Source organism: Triticum urartu, chromosome 2 (genome assembly GCF_003073215.2).
Source record: "Triticum urartu cultivar G1812 chromosome 2, Tu2.1, whole genome shotgun sequence".
Lineage (NCBI taxonomy): Eukaryota > Viridiplantae > Streptophyta > Magnoliopsida > Poales > Poaceae > Triticum > Triticum urartu.
This window is the reverse complement of record NC_053023.1, coordinates 143,501,111-143,519,408: the sequence shown is the minus strand read 5'-3', so window position 1 is coordinate 143,519,408 and position 18,298 is coordinate 143,501,111. Positions and strand designations below refer to the sequence as shown.

At 45.2% G+C, this 18,298-nt stretch overlaps 2 protein-coding genes across 4 annotated transcripts in view; both read left to right on the top strand.

The window, feature by feature from the left end:
* Positions 1–6,392: 6,392 nt before the first annotated feature.
* Positions 6,393–9,749, top strand: LOC125536434 (transmembrane protein 45A-like). 3 transcript variants are annotated; one of them, XM_048699661.1, is made up of 4 exons: positions 6,393–6,563; positions 6,692–7,159; positions 7,862–8,136; positions 9,414–9,749. In XM_048699661.1, exons 2-4 carry the CDS (start codon positions 6,807–6,809, stop codon positions 9,659–9,661), a joined length of 876 nt encoding a protein of 291 aa, XP_048555618.1. In that variant the 5' UTR covers positions 6,393–6,563; positions 6,692–6,806; the 3' UTR covers positions 9,662–9,749. The 3 variants fall into 3 exon arrangements, with proteins under 3 accessions (XP_048555618.1, XP_048555616.1, XP_048555615.1); XM_048699659.1 differs by having other exon boundaries at positions 6,393–6,607; XM_048699658.1 differs by having other exon boundaries at positions 6,393–7,159.
* Positions 9,750–10,056: 307 nt separating this feature from the next.
* The window catches only part of LOC125535468, a 123,319-nt gene continuing 115,077 nt past the window's right edge, over positions 10,057–18,298 (top strand). Inside the window, exon 1 of the mRNA XM_048698522.1 lies at positions 10,057–10,297. Coding sequence (XP_048554479.1) covers positions 10,057–10,297 — 241 coding nt within the window. The remainder of the gene's footprint in view (positions 10,298–18,298) is intronic.

Sequence of the window (18,298 nt, the reverse complement as noted above, 5' to 3'; positions counted from 1 at the left end):
AGCATGCATCTAGAGTATTAAGTTAAAAACAGAGTAACGCCTTAAGCAAGATGACATGATGTAGAGGGATAGACTCATGCAATATGAAGAAAACCCCATCTTGTTATCCTCGATGGCAACAATACAATACGTGCCTTGCTTCCCTTACTGTCACCGGGAAAGGACACCGCAAGATTGAACCCAAAGCTAAGCACTTCTCCCATTGCAAGAAAGATCAATCTAGTAGGCCAAACCAAACTGATAATTCAAAGAGACTTGCAAAGATAACCAATCATACATAAAAGAATTCAGAGAAGATTCAAATATTATTCATAGATGGACTTGATCATAAACCCACAATTCATCGGTCTCAACAAACACACCGCAAAAAGAAGATTACATCGAATAGATCTCCACAAGAGAGGGGGAGAACATTGTATTGAGATCCAAAAAGAGAGAAGAAGCCATCTAGCTACTAACTATGGACCCGTAGGTCTGAGGTAAACTACTCACACTTCATCGGAGGGGCTATGGTATTGATGAAGAAGCCCTCCGTGATCGATGCCCCCTCCGGTGGAGCTCCGGAACTGGCCCCAAGATGGGATCTCGTGGATATAGAAATTTGTGGCGGTGGAATTAGGGTTTTGGCTCTGTATCTGATTGTTTGGGGGTACGTGGGTATATATAGGAGGAAGAAGTACGTCGGTGGAGCAACAGGGGGCCCACGAGGGTGGAGGGCGCGCCTGGGGGCTAGGCGCGCCCCCTACCTCGTGGCCTCCTGTTACGTGTCTTGACGTAGGGTCCAAGTCTCCTGAGTTGTATTCAATGAGAAAATCACGTTCCCGAAGGTTTCATTCCGTTTGGACTCCGTTTGATATTCCTTTTCTTTGAAACCCTAAAACAGGCAAAAACAACATCAATTCTGGGCTGGGCCTCCGGTTAATAGGTTAGTCCCAAAAATAATATAAAAGTGGATAATAAAGCCCAATAATGTCCAAAACAATAGATAATATAGCATGGAGCAATCAAAAATTATAGATACGTTGGAGACGTATCACTCAACCAAATCATTTTGCAGTTGAATGTGAGTTCCCAAATCACGCGTTTGATGATGAAATTGGATGAACTGTGCAAAAGTTGCCGCTCCTCCATGCTCAAGCACAACATTGTCACCCTGAAACTGAAACCCTTGGTTTTAGATACATTCCGGGGGCTCATCCTCTATGATCATATCGTGCATGATCACACAAACAGTCATCACCTCCCACAACTTCTTCGTGCTCCAAGTTCTAGCGGGATACCGAACGATGCTCCATTGAGATTGCAGAACTCCAAAGGCACGCTCACATCCTTCCTAGCACTCTCTTGCTCTTGTGCAAATCTCCTCCTCTTCTCTCCTACAGGGTTGAAGATTGTCTTCACAATAGTAGTCCATTGAGAATAGATACCGTCAGCTAGGTAGTATCATTTGTTGCAGTTGTGGCCGTTGACGTTAACATTCACCAACGGGCAGTTGCCTTCGGCAAGCCTTGGAAACACTGAAGAGTATTGCAAGATGTTGATATCATTGTGAGATCTGGCCATGCCGAAGAAAGAGTGCCAAATCCATAGATCTTGTGAAGCCGCGGCCTTGAGTATGATGGTGCAAGCTTTGACATGGCCCCTATATTTCCCCTGCCAAGAAGAAGGGCAGTTCTTCCACTTCCAGTGCATACAGTCTTTACTACCAAGCATCCCCGGGAAGCCCCTGCTGGCATTCATCGCCAACAAGCGGGTTGTATCTTCAACATTTGGCTCTCCCAAGTACTCAGGGCAAAACACTATAATCACAACCTTGCAGAACTTGTACATGGAGTCTAGGCACGTAGACTTGCTCATATGGACGTACTCATCAATGAGATCACCGGGAACTCCATATGCAAGCATCCGGATTGCTACAGTGCATTTGTGATAAGAGGAGAAGCCAATCTTTCCAATGACATCCTCCTTGCACTCGAAATAGTTATCATACCCGACCACCCCCTCCCGAATACGGTTGAAAACATGCATAGCCATATGGAAACAGCGCCGGTATTGGTGATGTTTAAAGAGCGGGTTGGGTGTCTCAAAGTATTCCTTACAAAGAAGTAAATGGCAGCTCTCTTAGTTGCGATTCAACGTCGGAGTGTGCCCCGGGATCGAGCCCCGGAACAACCGCCGCTACCTACTAAGGTGGTCATGGACAACCAACACAGCAGCCACCATCTCCTCATCATCGGATGAAGAATCATCTGAGTCGCAAAAGGAAATTATAAAAAAAGAACTCGTCGGCGGAGTCCATTTGTTCCTTGCGAGCAAATCATCGAACAACTTGCGGGCATCTCCAGATATGTTTAAATTTTCAAAAAATGTTCATAATTTCAAATTTTGTTTAAATTTTCAAAACACATCCAGAATTCAAATTTTTAAAATTTTCAAAAAAGTTCAGAATTTCAAAATCTTTAAATTTTCAAAAATGTTCACAATTTCAAAATCGTTTAAGTTTTCAAAATTTGTTTAAAATTTTCAAAAATGTTTAGAATTTCAAATTTCGTTTAAATTTTCAAAATTTATTTTGTTTAAATTTAAAAAAGTTTAGAATTTCAAATTGGTTTAATTTTTTTGAATTTTTTATTAACATTTTCAAAAAAGTTCAAAATTTTAAAATATTTTTAAATTTTCAAAAAATATTCGGTATTTTAAATTTATTTAAATTTCCAAAAATGTTTAGAATTTCAAATTTTGTTTAAATTTTCAATAAAAGTTAAGAATTTCAAAATCTGTTTAAATTTTTGTTGACTTTTTTTTCAATTTTGTTCACCATTCAAAAACTTTATTCGGAATTCGGAATTGTTCAGCATGTCTAAAGTCTAAACACATGCAGACTGCCAAACAAAGTCTCAGCTCAATATGACTCAGCGCATACACCGCTGCCAAACAACAGCAAATGCATGTACTTAGCATGTCTACACTCAACATGTATGAGAGGAGAATAACTAGGCTAGATCCATACATGTACCAAACACACCCTATATACATGCTGAAAGCTAGGGTTTTACAAGAGAGAGATGCAATATGTGCCACCGCCAAGGTGGACTTGGAGGCCAAGATGGTCTCGGGGGTGCGTGTGGACCACTTGGCATCTCCTTAATGGGCTCCATGGGCCCCATGTCAGGTCGGTTGTCAAGCTCCCCTGGGGAGGCCACCCCCGGTGTGTGGCATCGCCAATGTACCCCATTATAAAATTCAACTTGATATGCATCTTCTTTAGTAGACTTATGTCCCTACCAACATCATATCTTGCTAATAATTCAACTTGATCACTCAGATCCATTCAATTTAGCGCAATCAATATTTCTTTCGCAACCTCCTCATAACTAGGAACTGTAAGAAATGTCAACACTTCTTCATCTTTGTCAACAATCTCGACATTCAAAAAAATGCTGCCTTGTCAACATAATGTACATTCACGATTCTCATCATATAAAAAACAATGACAACGTAAGTATTTGCAAGTATGAATGACAATTTTACTATATGGCATAGAAAATAAGTTGGAACAATTTCTAATACTAATTGTGACCCAAACCCTAAACCTTGTTCATCCACATGACAAATCACCACTATTTTACTCGCTACTACACATCATAAAAAACATCATATTAGTCACAAGTTTACCAATTCAAGAATGGATTTGGGGAGAAATCTTCAAAACAAGGGTTAGATATCCCTATGAACAATGCCATACAAATACACAGCTCCTATGAGCATTGAGTGGACGATAGATACGAGAAGAGGGCGGTAGCTCGGATGGTGAGTGAGGAGGAAGTAAGGGGAGGAGGATAAATGGTGGGTAGGAGCCCCATCAGTTGCCCTGCAGCCACTTACCTATTCAGGCCAGAAACATACTTCCAGCAATGTATACGTGTTTTGCGTTTTGGCCCTGCCACGTAATTAGTCACGGCGACACATGTAGGTGGTGAGCCAGGCCAGAAACACCAAATGTGAGAAACACCACGGGGCTGGGCGTTTGATGAGGACATCAACATCATTGTTACACCCACAGCCCCTGCTGCTATACACACTGGACCAATTACTAGAGCTCGTGCACGTCAATTAAATTACCAGGTACTTTCGTTTCTTGGTAACGATTCTAATGTTCATGAGAATATGATGCTGCCTAAATTGGATACATTTGTTTTGCTTACAAATGAAGGGCCTAGCTTGAACAAGAAAGATGAACCTTGGAGCAAGTTCAAGCATGGAGATGATGGCGTGCGTAAGGGGAACAAGAACGGAGTTACAAGTGATGATTTCAGGACTTTGAAGCCACCATAATGAGTGCATGAAGTCTTGGATGAAATATACAAGACGCCACTTCATAAATTTCGTCCAGAGGCTATCCTATGTGCCGCGTCACCTTATTTTTGGGTCAGGCCCATGTAATTTTGAAATACTTGATTATAGGCTGTTTTTAGAGTCCGTATGTGTGGGGAAATAAGAGTTAGGGTTGGTTTCGGACCCCTCCTCCAAGGGCCACGAAATTCCCCCCTCTCTCCTCCATATATACAGCCCTTAGGGCATCGTTTAGACTTTGGGTTTTGTTTAGATTAAAGTTCGCCATAGCCGCAACTTCGCGTATATCGTTTGTGTTCAACGACCAGACAAAGGCGTCATAAGACCCCACCTTTGATCAATAAAGTTTTCCTCTTATATTCGCAATATCCAGATTGCAATATTAGTTTCTTACTTGTTCTTCGTTTGTCTACAGGAAATAGACCTTCGTGGTCAGGTTGATCGTGCTCTAGCATGGTCAATAACCTCTCGGAGTTGGTTTAGCGATTGCTAAGGCGCGATGTCCTCGCACGTTCGTAGTTGGATCGTCAAAGTTGACTTCCTCCAAAATGATAGCCACCATATCATCGAAAGACGTGACACATTTGCCTCTATCAAGTGGTATCAGATTTCTGGGTTGCTCGGTGAGATTTTACAGTATTTTCATATTTTAGATCGGGTCTGCTCTTCATACTTACAGTCCACGAAAAAAGCCAAAAAAGATTAGGGCTAGTTCATCATATCCGAACCAGTCTAAGCCTTTGCATAGTCTTTTCAGTATTTTGCTTTGTTAAATTTACGGTTGCATCGTCGTGTCTAGTTGTTGGTCTTAGAGTCTCGTCTTTTAGAGTTTCGAGTTCTGGTCATAAGTTGTCACGCCGCCGCTGCACCATCATCATTGCTCCTGCCATCTACCACCACCGCTTATCCGTCCACCAATCAATATCCATATAACACCACTAATCTGTATCTATATACCACCACCGCTGCCATATCCTATCACCATATATCCACCACCAATCCGAGTTCCTTTCATATTAGGTTTGTTTTCGAGATCCGTCTAATTTCCGATTCGTGCTTCCTTGCCTGAGTAGGTTTCAAAAAAAAAGTCTGGAAACCGTCGCGCAATTTTTAGGCCAAAATTTTCATAGGCAAAAATATATTTTCCCTATCCTATTTTTAGGCTTTTCTGAGTCTTTTAAGCCATGTGCCATCATAGTGATTTTTTGTCGCACTTTTTCGTCATCGCTGCCCTGATTTCCGAAAAAATAAAAAAAATTCATGCCCATCCTGTCAGTTTGACGAGGGAAGAGTTTTGAGACACTCGCCATTATAGTGATTTTTCGAAAAAAGAGGAGCGCAAAAAAAAGAGGTGCGCAAAAAAAACAGAGCAAAGAAATAGTTCCAGGGTATGCTTTTCCCTTGTTTACGTGCAGCGCCGTGATTTTGTTAGTGTTCTAGCCTCGCGTCTCTAGCACGGTCTAGCCTAGGATCAGCACAGTACCGTCGTTGAACGTTTATTCAACTTTGCATCTCTGAATTGATTATTGCTGACCCTTTTTGCTATCATATTATAAGCCTTCCCAGCTTCACATACATCTACATCGTGCGTTTGACTCTTCATGGTAATCACTCTTTCCAAGCTCAAAAGGACATAATAAAAAAATCTGGAAGAGGTCTAAAGTTCTATTGGGTGCGGCCACACATTAGTCGACTGAATTTTTCAATTAGGGCCAGTCGATCGTTGTGGACCGTTGCATGAAGATCATGTGGCGCCTGGACCTTTTTCTTCCTCACCTCTTCTTCTTCTTCCGGGACCGCCAAATGTGCAGCTAGCCGAACCGCCAGCTACCGCCGCCCTGCCCTCCCCGAACCCCCCCACCCCACCCCCATCGCCCCCCGCCATCCCTCTAGCCCCGCATGTGATTGGGTTTTTTCTCCGGCGAAGTGCGCCACCGCCCCCCACCACGTCGTCCACCACCATCTGCATCCTAAACCCTAAGATAAATAATGAGGCACCCCTCCGACGAGTCCCTTCTTTTCCTGTGGCGAACTCTTAAAAATCGACTGACCCGGTTCGAAAATCAGTCGCTAAACTAAGTTCTATTACAAGGTCAAATCGGTGAACTTAGCCCTTTGGTGATTTTAGGCTTCTCCTCCGCGAGATTTTGATTCCGTTCCTTGCCCCCCAGGCACTACGTGTAGTCGCGCACCTCGTTCCTCATCTCGAGGTTTCGTCGGTCGTCTTCTCGTTCGTCGGCCTCGTCGAGATTTGGTTTTGGTTTTACTTTCGTCAGCGAGACGCGTGCATGTTGCCAGCGGACGACGCTAACCGATGGTCGCTGATCCGTTCTTTCAGGAAGCGTGCTAGTACCACGAGCGAGGACGTGGGCTAAAGGGCGCCGGGGATAGAAGTCAACGCCGGAGGCGAGCCGCGCGCAGATCCGAAGCAGGGCAGGTGAACAGCGGCGCTGATGGGGTCGTTCAAGGGGCACCTTCTGCCGGGAACGCTGTTCCTGGCCGTGGGCGCCTGGAACGTGTGGGCGGCCGTGGCGCGCTTCGCCTTCGACCCGGCCGGGTTCCGCCTCCTCGTCTGGAACCCCGTGGGCGGCGGCAGCAGCGGGGCGCTGCGGCACCTCGAGCTCTACGTGATCGCCGGAGGCGCCTTCCTGGATATGTGCGTGGAGGTGCTTTACTCTACTCATCTCCACATATTTGCACCCGGCGGCGGAGTCAACCCGGCACACCTCAACGACCTCGAGCATGGCGGCATGCTGCTCATGTTCTTCCTCTTCGGTGCCCTCGCTCTCCTCTCTGAAAAGACGAGGTCAGCATCCATCCATCTATCATCTCTTTGCACTATACCGCCATAGATGACATGATCCAGGATTCATCCATTTTTCCTCAGAATTGTATTCATTTCATTCTCTTTTCACTCAATCGTTTGTAGCAAGAGGTATTTTTCTCTCTCTTTAAAATACGCATAAGCATGCATATCATATTTTCATAAAAGGAAGGGTGATTGGGTGAATATACCCGTCCACCAAAGCAAGAGGTATTCAGATGAACTTATAGCTTACAGAAAGAAGAAATAACGCGGAAGTTTCGTTTCTATACTTCTAATTTCTTAGGAGTGGGAGATGGGGGCCAGAGGCCATCTCTGCCATTTTGTGAGCAGATATGCAACGTCACTTGGTTTCACATTCCATGATACTTGAGGGTTCTACCTTGGTCCCAGTGGAGTTTCTGTGTAACCTATTTGCCCTGCAATCCTATTGCCGTTGTTTTTGATCTTGTCCATTCAGCCATTGTTATCACAAAATATGTATATCTCATTGTAAAAGTACACATAGTCATCACCGAAATCGTGTCACCATTTTGTTTTCTCGCAAACCATTTTGGAATATTGACTGCAAGGAACTTAACTGAACATTGTTTCTGTCCAAATGCGAATGAAATTGCAGTAATTCCAATCTGTAAGCACCCCGGTGAGCTAACTTGGGCTTTCACTGGCGATCACCGCACGCAGGTACCTGCCCCTAACGGAGGGCGCGTTGTGTGTGGTGCTGGCAACGGCCTTCACTGCAGAGCTGCTGCTCTTCTACTTCCACTCAACCACCCACCAGGGGCTGGAGGGATACTACCACTACCTCCTAGTTCTGCTGATTGGGCTCTGCGTCGCCTCCACCGTCCTCGGTGCGCTCCTCCCGGTGAGCTTCCCTGTCGACCTTGCTAGTGGCGTGCTGATGACCCTGCAGGGCATGTGGTTCTACCAGATGGCGTTCACGCTCTATGGGCCGATGCGCCCCGCGGCAGTGGCGGAGACAAAGGGGGGCGAGCCCCCCCCCCCCCCCCCCCCCCCCCCGACACCACCAATGATCGAGCGATACTGTCTAATTAGCGATACGAAAGCATGTAATCCCACGTATATCTATACTTGGCCCCCTCTATCTCAGCGTTAAGTTTAGAAAAGGGAATAAGGCCCATGTGAAGCCCACTAGCAATCAGGTTGGGCTATTGGCTCAAGTCTCCTCCTGAAAGTTGTGTTCTCCTGTGATTAGTACGCAGAAAATTATCCGCAGCCGTTCCGTGCCCTAGGCCTCCCGGCCGCCTCTGCTCTCCCAGCCTGCTGCTGCTCTCGATCCTATTCTTATGGCATGGCGCGACGCAACCTTCTTCAGTTGCCAAATCTTCCGGATCCAACCAACGGGAACTAGCCAAGGACACATGGTTTAACACATCACTACATCACACCATCTAGTAATCTCAATTCCCGTCTTGTATCGTTGTTCAAATTATACATCAGCTTTTTGTTGTTTACTTGTTTCGGTTGTGTGATTTGTGATGGTACGATCCTATCTTGTATTATCCTTGAAATAATGGTGATCATGATGCGAATTATCTTATATGAGTTCCTATTTGTGATGCAAATTTTTCCTATGTCGAACAGCTAATTGTGAGACTGCAATTCGACAGATACGAAGATAAAAGCGCCACGAAATGCCTCTATGATTAATTCTTTTTAAGCCGGATTCTTCAAGTTCTCAACCTACTGAATTGTTAATGATGCTGATGCGCAAGTTACAAATCCCAGTCGAATTGACACTCATAATAAGAATATGCCGGACATGGTAAAAGTTGTAGAATAAGAAAACAACATAACCCCAAGTTATCTGCAAGACCTGATAAACATTGTCAAATTGGAGCTACCACCGGACAAGCAAGATGAAGCTCCAATTTCTATATACACCTGAGGGACCATATCAGCGACAAAGTGCCCCTAAACACTCTAACTATTTATTTATCAGTTAAGCGCCGCCATATGGGAGACGAGTTACTTTGATATTGAATGATCTTACATGTTGAAAAAGAGTTAGCAGGTAATTTCTCTTGCAGTGAAATTATTAAACTTTTTTATCTTATTGGCAATTGTAGAGGTGAATTTAAACTCATACAATCATATGCATGTCTTTTAGTGTGCAACACATCAATATATAGTATGATTATAGTCATTTACTTTTGCTCCAGAAAAAAATGAACTTGACTTGGCCCCTCTATACTAAAATCTTGGCTCCGCCCCTGCCCCGCGGGGTGCCACCACGATGCTGGCAGGAACATCGAGTGCCATGGGCAAGCGGCCGGGGAGCGCGCGGAGCAGCTCGCCAACTTCCAGCTCTTCGTGTGCGTCTTCCTTGTGTTCACCTACACCCTAGGCTGCTACGCCGTCGCCGCGGCCAAGTACGGCCACCCAGACCTCAGGACGAAGCACTCCGTCGAGATGGAGCACCGAGAAAATAGCGCCGATAGGGGTGGATTGGTTGGCATATGACACCTTTTTTTATCAAGATTTGGTTCCAACCAACGTGTGCCATGTGGTTTTATTTTTGTTGACAGAAAGGTGCGGTGCTCCTGCGACTTTATAAAGAAGAATGGAGTTTATCCAGTTTATATGGAAAACGAGGCTAAGAGTATCTATAATCGGATTTGGCAAATCCGACCTCTCACGTCTCATATTTCTTTCTCCACATACAACTCTCTCATATTCATCCCCTAAATCCATACAAAAACATGCCGAATATATAGCTACGTACTACATTCTATACTACTCAAATTTCGTCGTTGTCGGAGATGGCTTGAGCCGCCAGCGCCGGAGCCAGGGCTGCCTGCGCCGTCTCCATCTGTTACCGACGGCGACGCCTGGCCTCCGCAGCCGACTTCGAGCGGATGGAGTTCAGGATGGCGTGCTGCTCCGACCACACGCCCATGTCGTCCTCCATCGCCGGTGCCTCCTTCTCCCCCACATCCAGCGGTGGCGCCTCCTCCGCCGGCTCCTACTCCTCCTCCTCTTCCTCGTCCGCCGGCTCCTGCTCCTTCTCCTCCTTCTCTTCCTCCTCCGCCGGCTCCTGCTCCTCCTCCCCTTCCTGCTCCGCCGAGACCTCCTCGAAATCCTCCTCTGGTTCCAGAGGTAGCCCCGCTTCCCTACAGATCCGGACCTGCTCAAGGAGGAAGAGATGGTGCTGGATCGTGTAGTAGCGGCGGCGTGGGGGCATGGCTAACGGGCTCGAGTGGCGGCGAAGGGAGGGAAGAGGCGGATATGCTAGGGCTGGGGGCGCCGACCGGATTAAATAGCCAGCTACGGCCTCGGGCGGTGAGCCGGAGCGGCGCCACGCGACGTTCACACCGCGGTGACGGTCTAGGTACCCGTCGGACCGTTGGGTTTCCCGACGAGTCCGTGTGGGGCCACGCCGTCAGGCCGACATGGCGGGCGTGCCCGGGCGCCCCCATATCCGCCCCATATTTGGGCTAGATATGGGGGGTGCCGGACAACCCGGGCGTTTGAGGGCCGTTTGAGAGGCCCGTCTGGGTCAAAAAATCGTGACCGCGCAGTGACCGGTCGGCCCGCCCGGGCGTATGAGGCGGGTTTGAGAGGTCCGGTTGTAGACGCTCTAAAAACCACACAATTGCTTAATTGATTAATGGGCAATCAGGCAAAACCCCGACCAAGCCACAACCGGCCAACGCAATTCCACCGCCTACTCATCCGCTACCCGGAGAGAAATGAGCGAGCTCTTCTAATACGCCTTCAACAAGGGAAAACGATGCACGCAAGCGCCGTCATCACCGGCATCGACCCCCTCGATCAGTAAAGCTTTCTCCCAGGAACCACCCAAGACTCGCCATCGAACCCTGAGAAAGTGTCTCACCACACCAACAATCACCATGACAACCCAACAACCATAGCCCGGTAGAGAGGAGGAACCCCTCAGTGACGACTCCAAAGGACAAACGCGCCATCGTGCCATCGTTGCGGGTAACAGATCCCCATCGGAAGCTGATACATCTCCAACGTATCTATAATTTTTTATTGTTCCATGATATTATATTATCCATTTTGGGTGTTTTATATGCATTAATATGCTATTTTATATTATTTTTGGGACTAACCTATTAACCTAAAGCCCAGTGCCAGTTCCTGTTTTTTCCCTGTTTTTGAGTTTCACAGAAAAGAAATACCAAATGGAATAAAACCTTCGCGATGATTTTTCTTGAACCAGAAGACAACCATGAGACTTGGAGATGAAGTAGGAGGAGCCACGAGGTGGCCACAAGGACGTAGGGCGCACCCTCACCCTTGTGGGCCCCTCGTGCACTCCCTGTCCTAATTCTTGCACCTATATATTCCCATATATCCCCAAACCAACAGAGGCATCCACGAAAACACTTTTCCATCGCCGCAACTTTCTGTACCTGTGAGATCCCATCTAGGGACCTTTTCCGGCACCCTGCCGGAGGGGGATTCGATCACGGAGGGCTTCTAGATGAACCCTATTGCCCTTCTGATGAAGCGTGAGTAGTTTACCACAGACCTATGGGTCTATAGCTAGTAGCTAGATGGCTTATTCTCTCTCTTTGATTCTCAATACCATGTTCTCCTCGACGTTCTTGGAGACCTATTCGATGTAATACTCTTTTGCGGTGTGTTTGCCGAGATCCGATGAATTGTGGATTTATGATCAACTTATCTATGAATATTATTTGAATCTCCTTTGAATTCTTTTATGCGTGATTTGATATCTTTGTAATTCTCTTCGAACTATAGGTTTGGTTTGGCCAACTAGATTGGTTTTTCTTGCAATGGGAGAAGTGCTTAGCTTTGGGTTTAATCTTGCGGTGTCCTTTCCCGGTGACAGTAGGGGCAGCAAGGCACGTATTGTATTGTTGCCATCGAGGATAAAAAGATGGGGTTTTCATCATATTGCTTGAGTTAATTCCTCTACATCATGTCATCTTGCTTAATGCGTTACTCCATTCTTTATGAACTTAATACTATAGATGCATGTTGGATAGTGGTCGATGTGTGGAGTAATAGTAGTAGATGCAGAATCGTTTCGGTCTACTTGACATGGATGTGCTGCCTATATTCATGATCATTGCCTTAGATATCGTCATAACTTTCTGCTTTTCTATCAATTGCTTGGCAGTAATTTGTTCACCCATCGTATTATTTTCTATCTTGAGAGAAGCCTCTAGTGAAACCTATGGCCCCCGGGTCTATTTTCCATCATATAAGTTTTTGATCTACTATTTTGCAATCTTTTACTTTCCAATCTATAAACCAAAAATACCAAAAATATTTACTTTACCGTTTATCTATCTCTATCAGATCTTACTTTTGCAAGTAACCATGAAGGGATTGACAACCCCTTTATCGTGTTGGGTGCAAGTTGTTTGATTGTTTGTGCAGGTATTCGGTGACTTATGCGTTGTCTCCTACTGGATTGATACCTTGGTTCTCAAACCGAGGGGAATACTTATCTCTACTTTGCTGCATCACCCTTTCCTCTTCAAGGGAAAAACCAACGCAAGCTCAAGAAGTAGCAGGAAGAATTTCTGGCGCCGTTGCCGGGAAGATCTACGCCAAGTCAAGCCATACCAAGTACCCATCATAAACTCTCATCTCTTGCATTACATTATTCATCATTCGCCTCTCGTTTTCCTCTCCCCCACTTCTAAAATGATTTTCGAAAAGATTTGCCTTTTCTTCGCCCCTCTTCAGTTTGTCTTCTTCGTTTGCCTTTTGGTTGTCTGTTTGCTAGATTTGTTTGCTGCCACCATGTTTGAAATTGGGGAGGTTATCACTGGAAAAGATAGTACTAACGATGAGGAGAACTTTGATGCTTTTGTCAATACTAATCCTAATGAAGAAACTACTATTCTACACACTAAAAAGCTTCGCATAGGTAGCGGCAATATTATTGGAAAAGGGGTTATTCAATATTTCTTCACTTGTGCTGGTGCGCTCCCCACTTTGGGTGGGTCTATTCTCCATAAAACTAGTAGTCTCGCGGATGCTATATGTTTGCCTGTAGTTGAACTTGAAACACAATTTGTTCATATGCATCCATCCATTCAAAGGATTTTTCTAGAGTTTTCTAATATTGACCCTTCTTTTGTTAAGCATGCCGCCACTATATTCCTAGCACATGAGTTTGGATTTATTATGAAAGAAGCTAGTGAAATTTTCGCGTGTTATAAAGTAGATGGTGGTCATCCTCCCATAGAGGGAATTCTTTTTAATCAAGAGAACATAATGCGTTTACGATCTCTAGATCATGTTGCTTATGATGAAAATTTAAGAAAGAGAGTCCGTACCAATGTTTTAGTTGATAAGATTTCTGAGCTTAATGATAATTTTGCTATACAAAACAACGGATTGGATTTCTCTCTTGGACACAATCTCGTGACTTTTTTTCAAAAGAATGCTTATAATGATGAGTTGGTCATACAATACAAAAGGCCGAAGGAGGAACCAATTCCTCCCGAGATCGATCTTGGGGATTCTTATCCTATTAAATTTAGCCCTTTTGATTACTTTTGCTTGCCACAAAGAAAAATTTCTACTGAACGAAGGGAGTATTTGATGAGTTTTCGCGATTTGCCTTATCATTATTACGATAATACCTAGATCTATTCGTGTTTTATGCCTAACTAAGGGCGTTAAACAATTGCGCTTGTTGGGAGGCAACCCAATTTTATTTTTATTTTTACTTTTTAGGTTCTGTTTTGCAATAAATAATTCATCTAGCCTCTAGTTAGATGTGTTTTGTGTTTTAATTAGTGTTTGTGCCAAGTAAGACCTTTGGGATAGCTTATGGTGATAGTCGATTTGATCTTGCTGAAAAACAAAAACTTTTGCGCTCAGGGAAACAATTCTAATTTTTAACAGAAGTGTGATAAAATAGTGAATATTTTTGCAGAAGATTAATAAACAAATTTCTTAGGCCGTCCTAATTTTTCAGAATTTTTGGAGTTACATAAGTATTCGAAATATCCAGATTGCTACCGATTGTTCTGTTTTTGACAGATTATGTTTTCTATGTGTTGTTTGCTTATTTTGATGAATATATGGGTAGTATCGGGGGGTATGAACCATGGAAAAGTTGGAACACTAATATAAATAAAGAATGATTCCACAACAGTACCAAAAAGTGGTGATTTATTTTCTTATACTAACGGAGCTTATGAGATTTTCTGTTGAGTTTTGTGATGTGAAGTTTTCAAGTTTTGGGTAAGGATTTGATGGACTATGGAATAAGGAGTGGCAAGAACCTAAGCTTGGGGATGACCAAGGCACCTGTCGTGGGTTTGTCACGGCAGATGTCCTTATGAAAGGACTTAGTCGTGGAGCCATCGCAACGGGTTAGCTTAAAGGGGTTAAACCGGACAAGGGGACACGGGGAGTTTATACTAGTTCGGCCCCTTCTATGAAGGTAAAAGCCTACGTCTAGTTGTGATTGGTATTTCTAGGGTTTCGAAGGCCAGGGAGCGAATCCGCTTTGTCTGGCCCTCGAGTTGTTGTCTGTTCCTGAACCGCCGCTGGGTCGTCCCTTTATATACACAGGTTGACACCCGCCGGTTTACAGAGTCCCGAAGCCGGATCATAAACGTGTCCGGTTCGGTCTCCACACTTCCTATCTTACAAAGCAAGTCACACAATTAAGTCGGTTTACATCTACAGGCCTTAACTCGCCTCTGGGCCTTGGGCCTTCGCAAAGCGTCATCATTCTTAGTTCTTCATGGACTTCTAATCTTCATAAAGATAATCCGGCTATTCCTGGCCGGTTTACGTCCAGTAGTAATATCCCTAACATTAGGCCCCAGATTGGTTTGAACTAGTTCATGTCAATCTTCATCACTTAGAAAAATTCCTCCTTTGCATTTTCACTTTGATCTTGTAAACCGCCGTGACGTCATGTTCCAGGACCATAACAAACCGCCCTGACGTCATCTATTCGTTGAAGCTGAGGATTACCTTCGTTAATGCATATCCAGTCATCGAGGTGACACCATTATTAATTATCCATTTTTGAGCTCCTCGATTCCCGCACTTGCCGTTTTATGGCTTCGCCTTATAAATAGGGGCAGAGGACCCGTTTCTTTTCTTTCCGTTACCCCTTCATCCCTTCTTCTTCCTCGCGACGTCCCCACACCTGAGCGTCGCCGCCATCGTCAAGCCTCGCCTCTGCATCACCGTTGGCCGCTGCATCAACCTGTTCGTACCAGAGCTCCACAGCACACCTCCGCTGCTTCCGCGGCCGCAGTAAGTCCTTTCCTCCTTCCTTTCTAGATCCATTAGGGTTTCCTTGTTCTTCGCAGTTCTTTGAAGTTCATCGGGGCTTCGGTGTTGTTCTTCCCTGTTCCTCCTTAGTCTATAGATGGACACTTCACACTTGACGTATCCCATGCCATGGCTAACCTTCTGTTACCACCACAAACCCTTATGCGCAAAAAACTGATCTAGTCCTTTATGAACTGTTTCGGGACCAACCTTTTTTCCTTTTAGGTCTAAATCCTTTTCTTTTCCTGACTTGTGGTAGATCCGAAATGCCCCTGTGATCCTGTTTTTGCCTTACTTAACCCTCTTCACCTTATATCTGTATCCTATTTACCATCTAGGCGGTTTAGCTTTGTAAAAACAATCTATCTCATACCATTAGTCCCCTAGTAAACCGGCAAACCTTCTGCACGTTGATGGCAATAGTCCGGTTTAACAACACATGTATGCCCTTTATACGACCTTGTCATTTACTATTTATATTAGTCCTCGGTTTACGCAATTTCCCATACCGGTATATGTTTATTCCATTACATCTTGCGCTCCTCCATGAATGACTCGTAAACCGGCATTTCCTTTTCAGCTTTTCGTTTCACAATGGCCAAACAGTTTGCCGCTTGCAACTGGGCTCCCTCCCAGATCACCGAAGATCAATTGAACGAAATGGTTAGTATCGGCACCTTGCCAAAGAAGACAGAGATCCGGTGGTGAGTTCCAGGAACAGAGAATCCTCCTCCCCCGAGGCAGGGTGAGGTAGTGATCTTTGTCGACCACATAGGCCGTGGCTTCAAACCGCCAGGGTCAAAGTTTTTCCGGGATGTTCTTGCCAGTTTCCAACTCCATCCTCAAGATATTGGACCCAACTCGGTGTCCAATATATGCAACTTCCAAGTTTTCTGTGAAGCGTACTTGCAAGAAGAGCCCACTGCTGAGCTGTTCTGGGACTTTTTTCATCTGAACCGATGTACAGAGTTTGTAAATGGCCCCAATACTGAACTTGGTGGTGTCTCAGTTCAAAAGCGGAAGGAAGTTGAATTCCCTCATGCCAAACTGCACAGCCATCCTAAGGAATGGAACCAGACTTGATTTTACTGCAGAGATACTTCTCCTGAAGATGAGAATCCCCTTCCAGGCTATCGTGATCACTGGCTTTCCAACACCCATCCAATGCCGCAGCGCTTAAGTTCTGCAGAACGGGCCAAATATGTCCCTCAAATCGCCAAGCTCCGGGCCTTTATGGCCAAAGGTTTAACATGTGTTGATTTCGTGCGCTGTTGGATATCTTGGAGCGTCTTGCCGCTAAGCCGCCGCCCCGGTTTAATGTGTGAGTACACCGGTGATGTTAAAGACCCTCAATGCCATATCAACATTCAGGTGACTGATGAAGAGGTCACTGAAGGCGTAAAGAAAATTTTGAATGAATCGGAATCAGTCTGTCGTCAAACCGGCTTGAACCCCTTCTATACTCAGAACAAACCGCCTGCTGTAAGCACTATACTTCATTTTCATCTTTGATATCTTTAACTTGTTCAACTTGTAATCCTTCTTCTGTTTATGTATGAATAGGGTGATGATCCCTTCTGGAAACGGAAATCCATAGATAAAGCGGTAAAGCCAACCGGGGATAAAGCGGTCAAACCATCCCGTCCCAAAACCATAGCCGTCAAGCGGACCTCAAAGCGGAAAACGGCTGACCGGATCAACATGGAACTTGATGAAGATGCTGATGATCCGGAAGTTGAGGTAGAACTTGACTCACTTGGCTCCCTTTTCATGCACCTCATTAACAACGATCTTTATCAGGAGGACGTAGAAGGCAGCCAAGCTGATGATGTAGAGGTAATTACCTTTTCCTCCGGTTCAGACTCTATGCCAACACAAAAAACCGTCAAGCAGTCAGGAAAGTAAGCTCTTCTCATCCTCTTGCTTACTTGGATCCAACATTTATTTTGAAGACGCAGCAGCATGAAGCTCGCTGGACAACCCGGCATAGTGGCCAACAGGTCACTTCAGCCAGTTTACCTGATACCCCGGTTCGGAAGCGCCGGTGTGAGGTCCCTTCCACTTCTGACAATTCTTATCCCAAGGCAGGTTATTTCAGATAACCTCTTAATCCGTCCGATTCAAATTATCAGGTGACACCTCCCTCATCCTCTGGCGAGTCGACAGCAACCCAACTCCCTCCTCTAAAAACTATGGCTGGGTAAGTTTTCAAACCCTTTCTTCCAATGCGTTACAAATCTTGAATAAGATGCTGACCCTCTTTTAATTTATTTGCAGAGCCAAAGCCAGACCCAGCAAGAAAGCTCGGGTCAACAATCCGTCAGAAGACCAGGAAGTTTTTGAAGAAGAGCAAAGAGGTGAACTGGACCAAACTCGTGAATCGGAGGGTCCTCATCCTGAAGCCGCCTCTGATGAACCGCCCCTTCAAGATCAGAATACTGATGAACCACTAGAAGCTGATCCTGCCGTGCCTGACACTGAACCGACAGCTCCAAACCGGGCTAGTCCGATGAGAGATACTGAAACTCCGTCATCACTCGCAAAAACCACTGAAGGCCAAGGAGATGATGTTATCATTACTGGCATGGGCCACAGCTCTCCTGGCCATCCTGTCATCTTGGCCCAACATAGTGCCAAAGAAGAGAGTGCTGCTAGGGAAAAGGGAAAATGTAGTGCTGACTTATCAAGTTATGCCCATCTCAACGCTGAAGAGCTTCACTCCGGTTTCTTAAACTGCCTGCACTCAAACCGTGACTATGAAGCCGGTTTGGTGAATTTGATGAAGGAACGCTATGAGGTATTTTCATCTCCCTTTACTTCTTGATTCCAAAGTTGAAATGCTAGCCC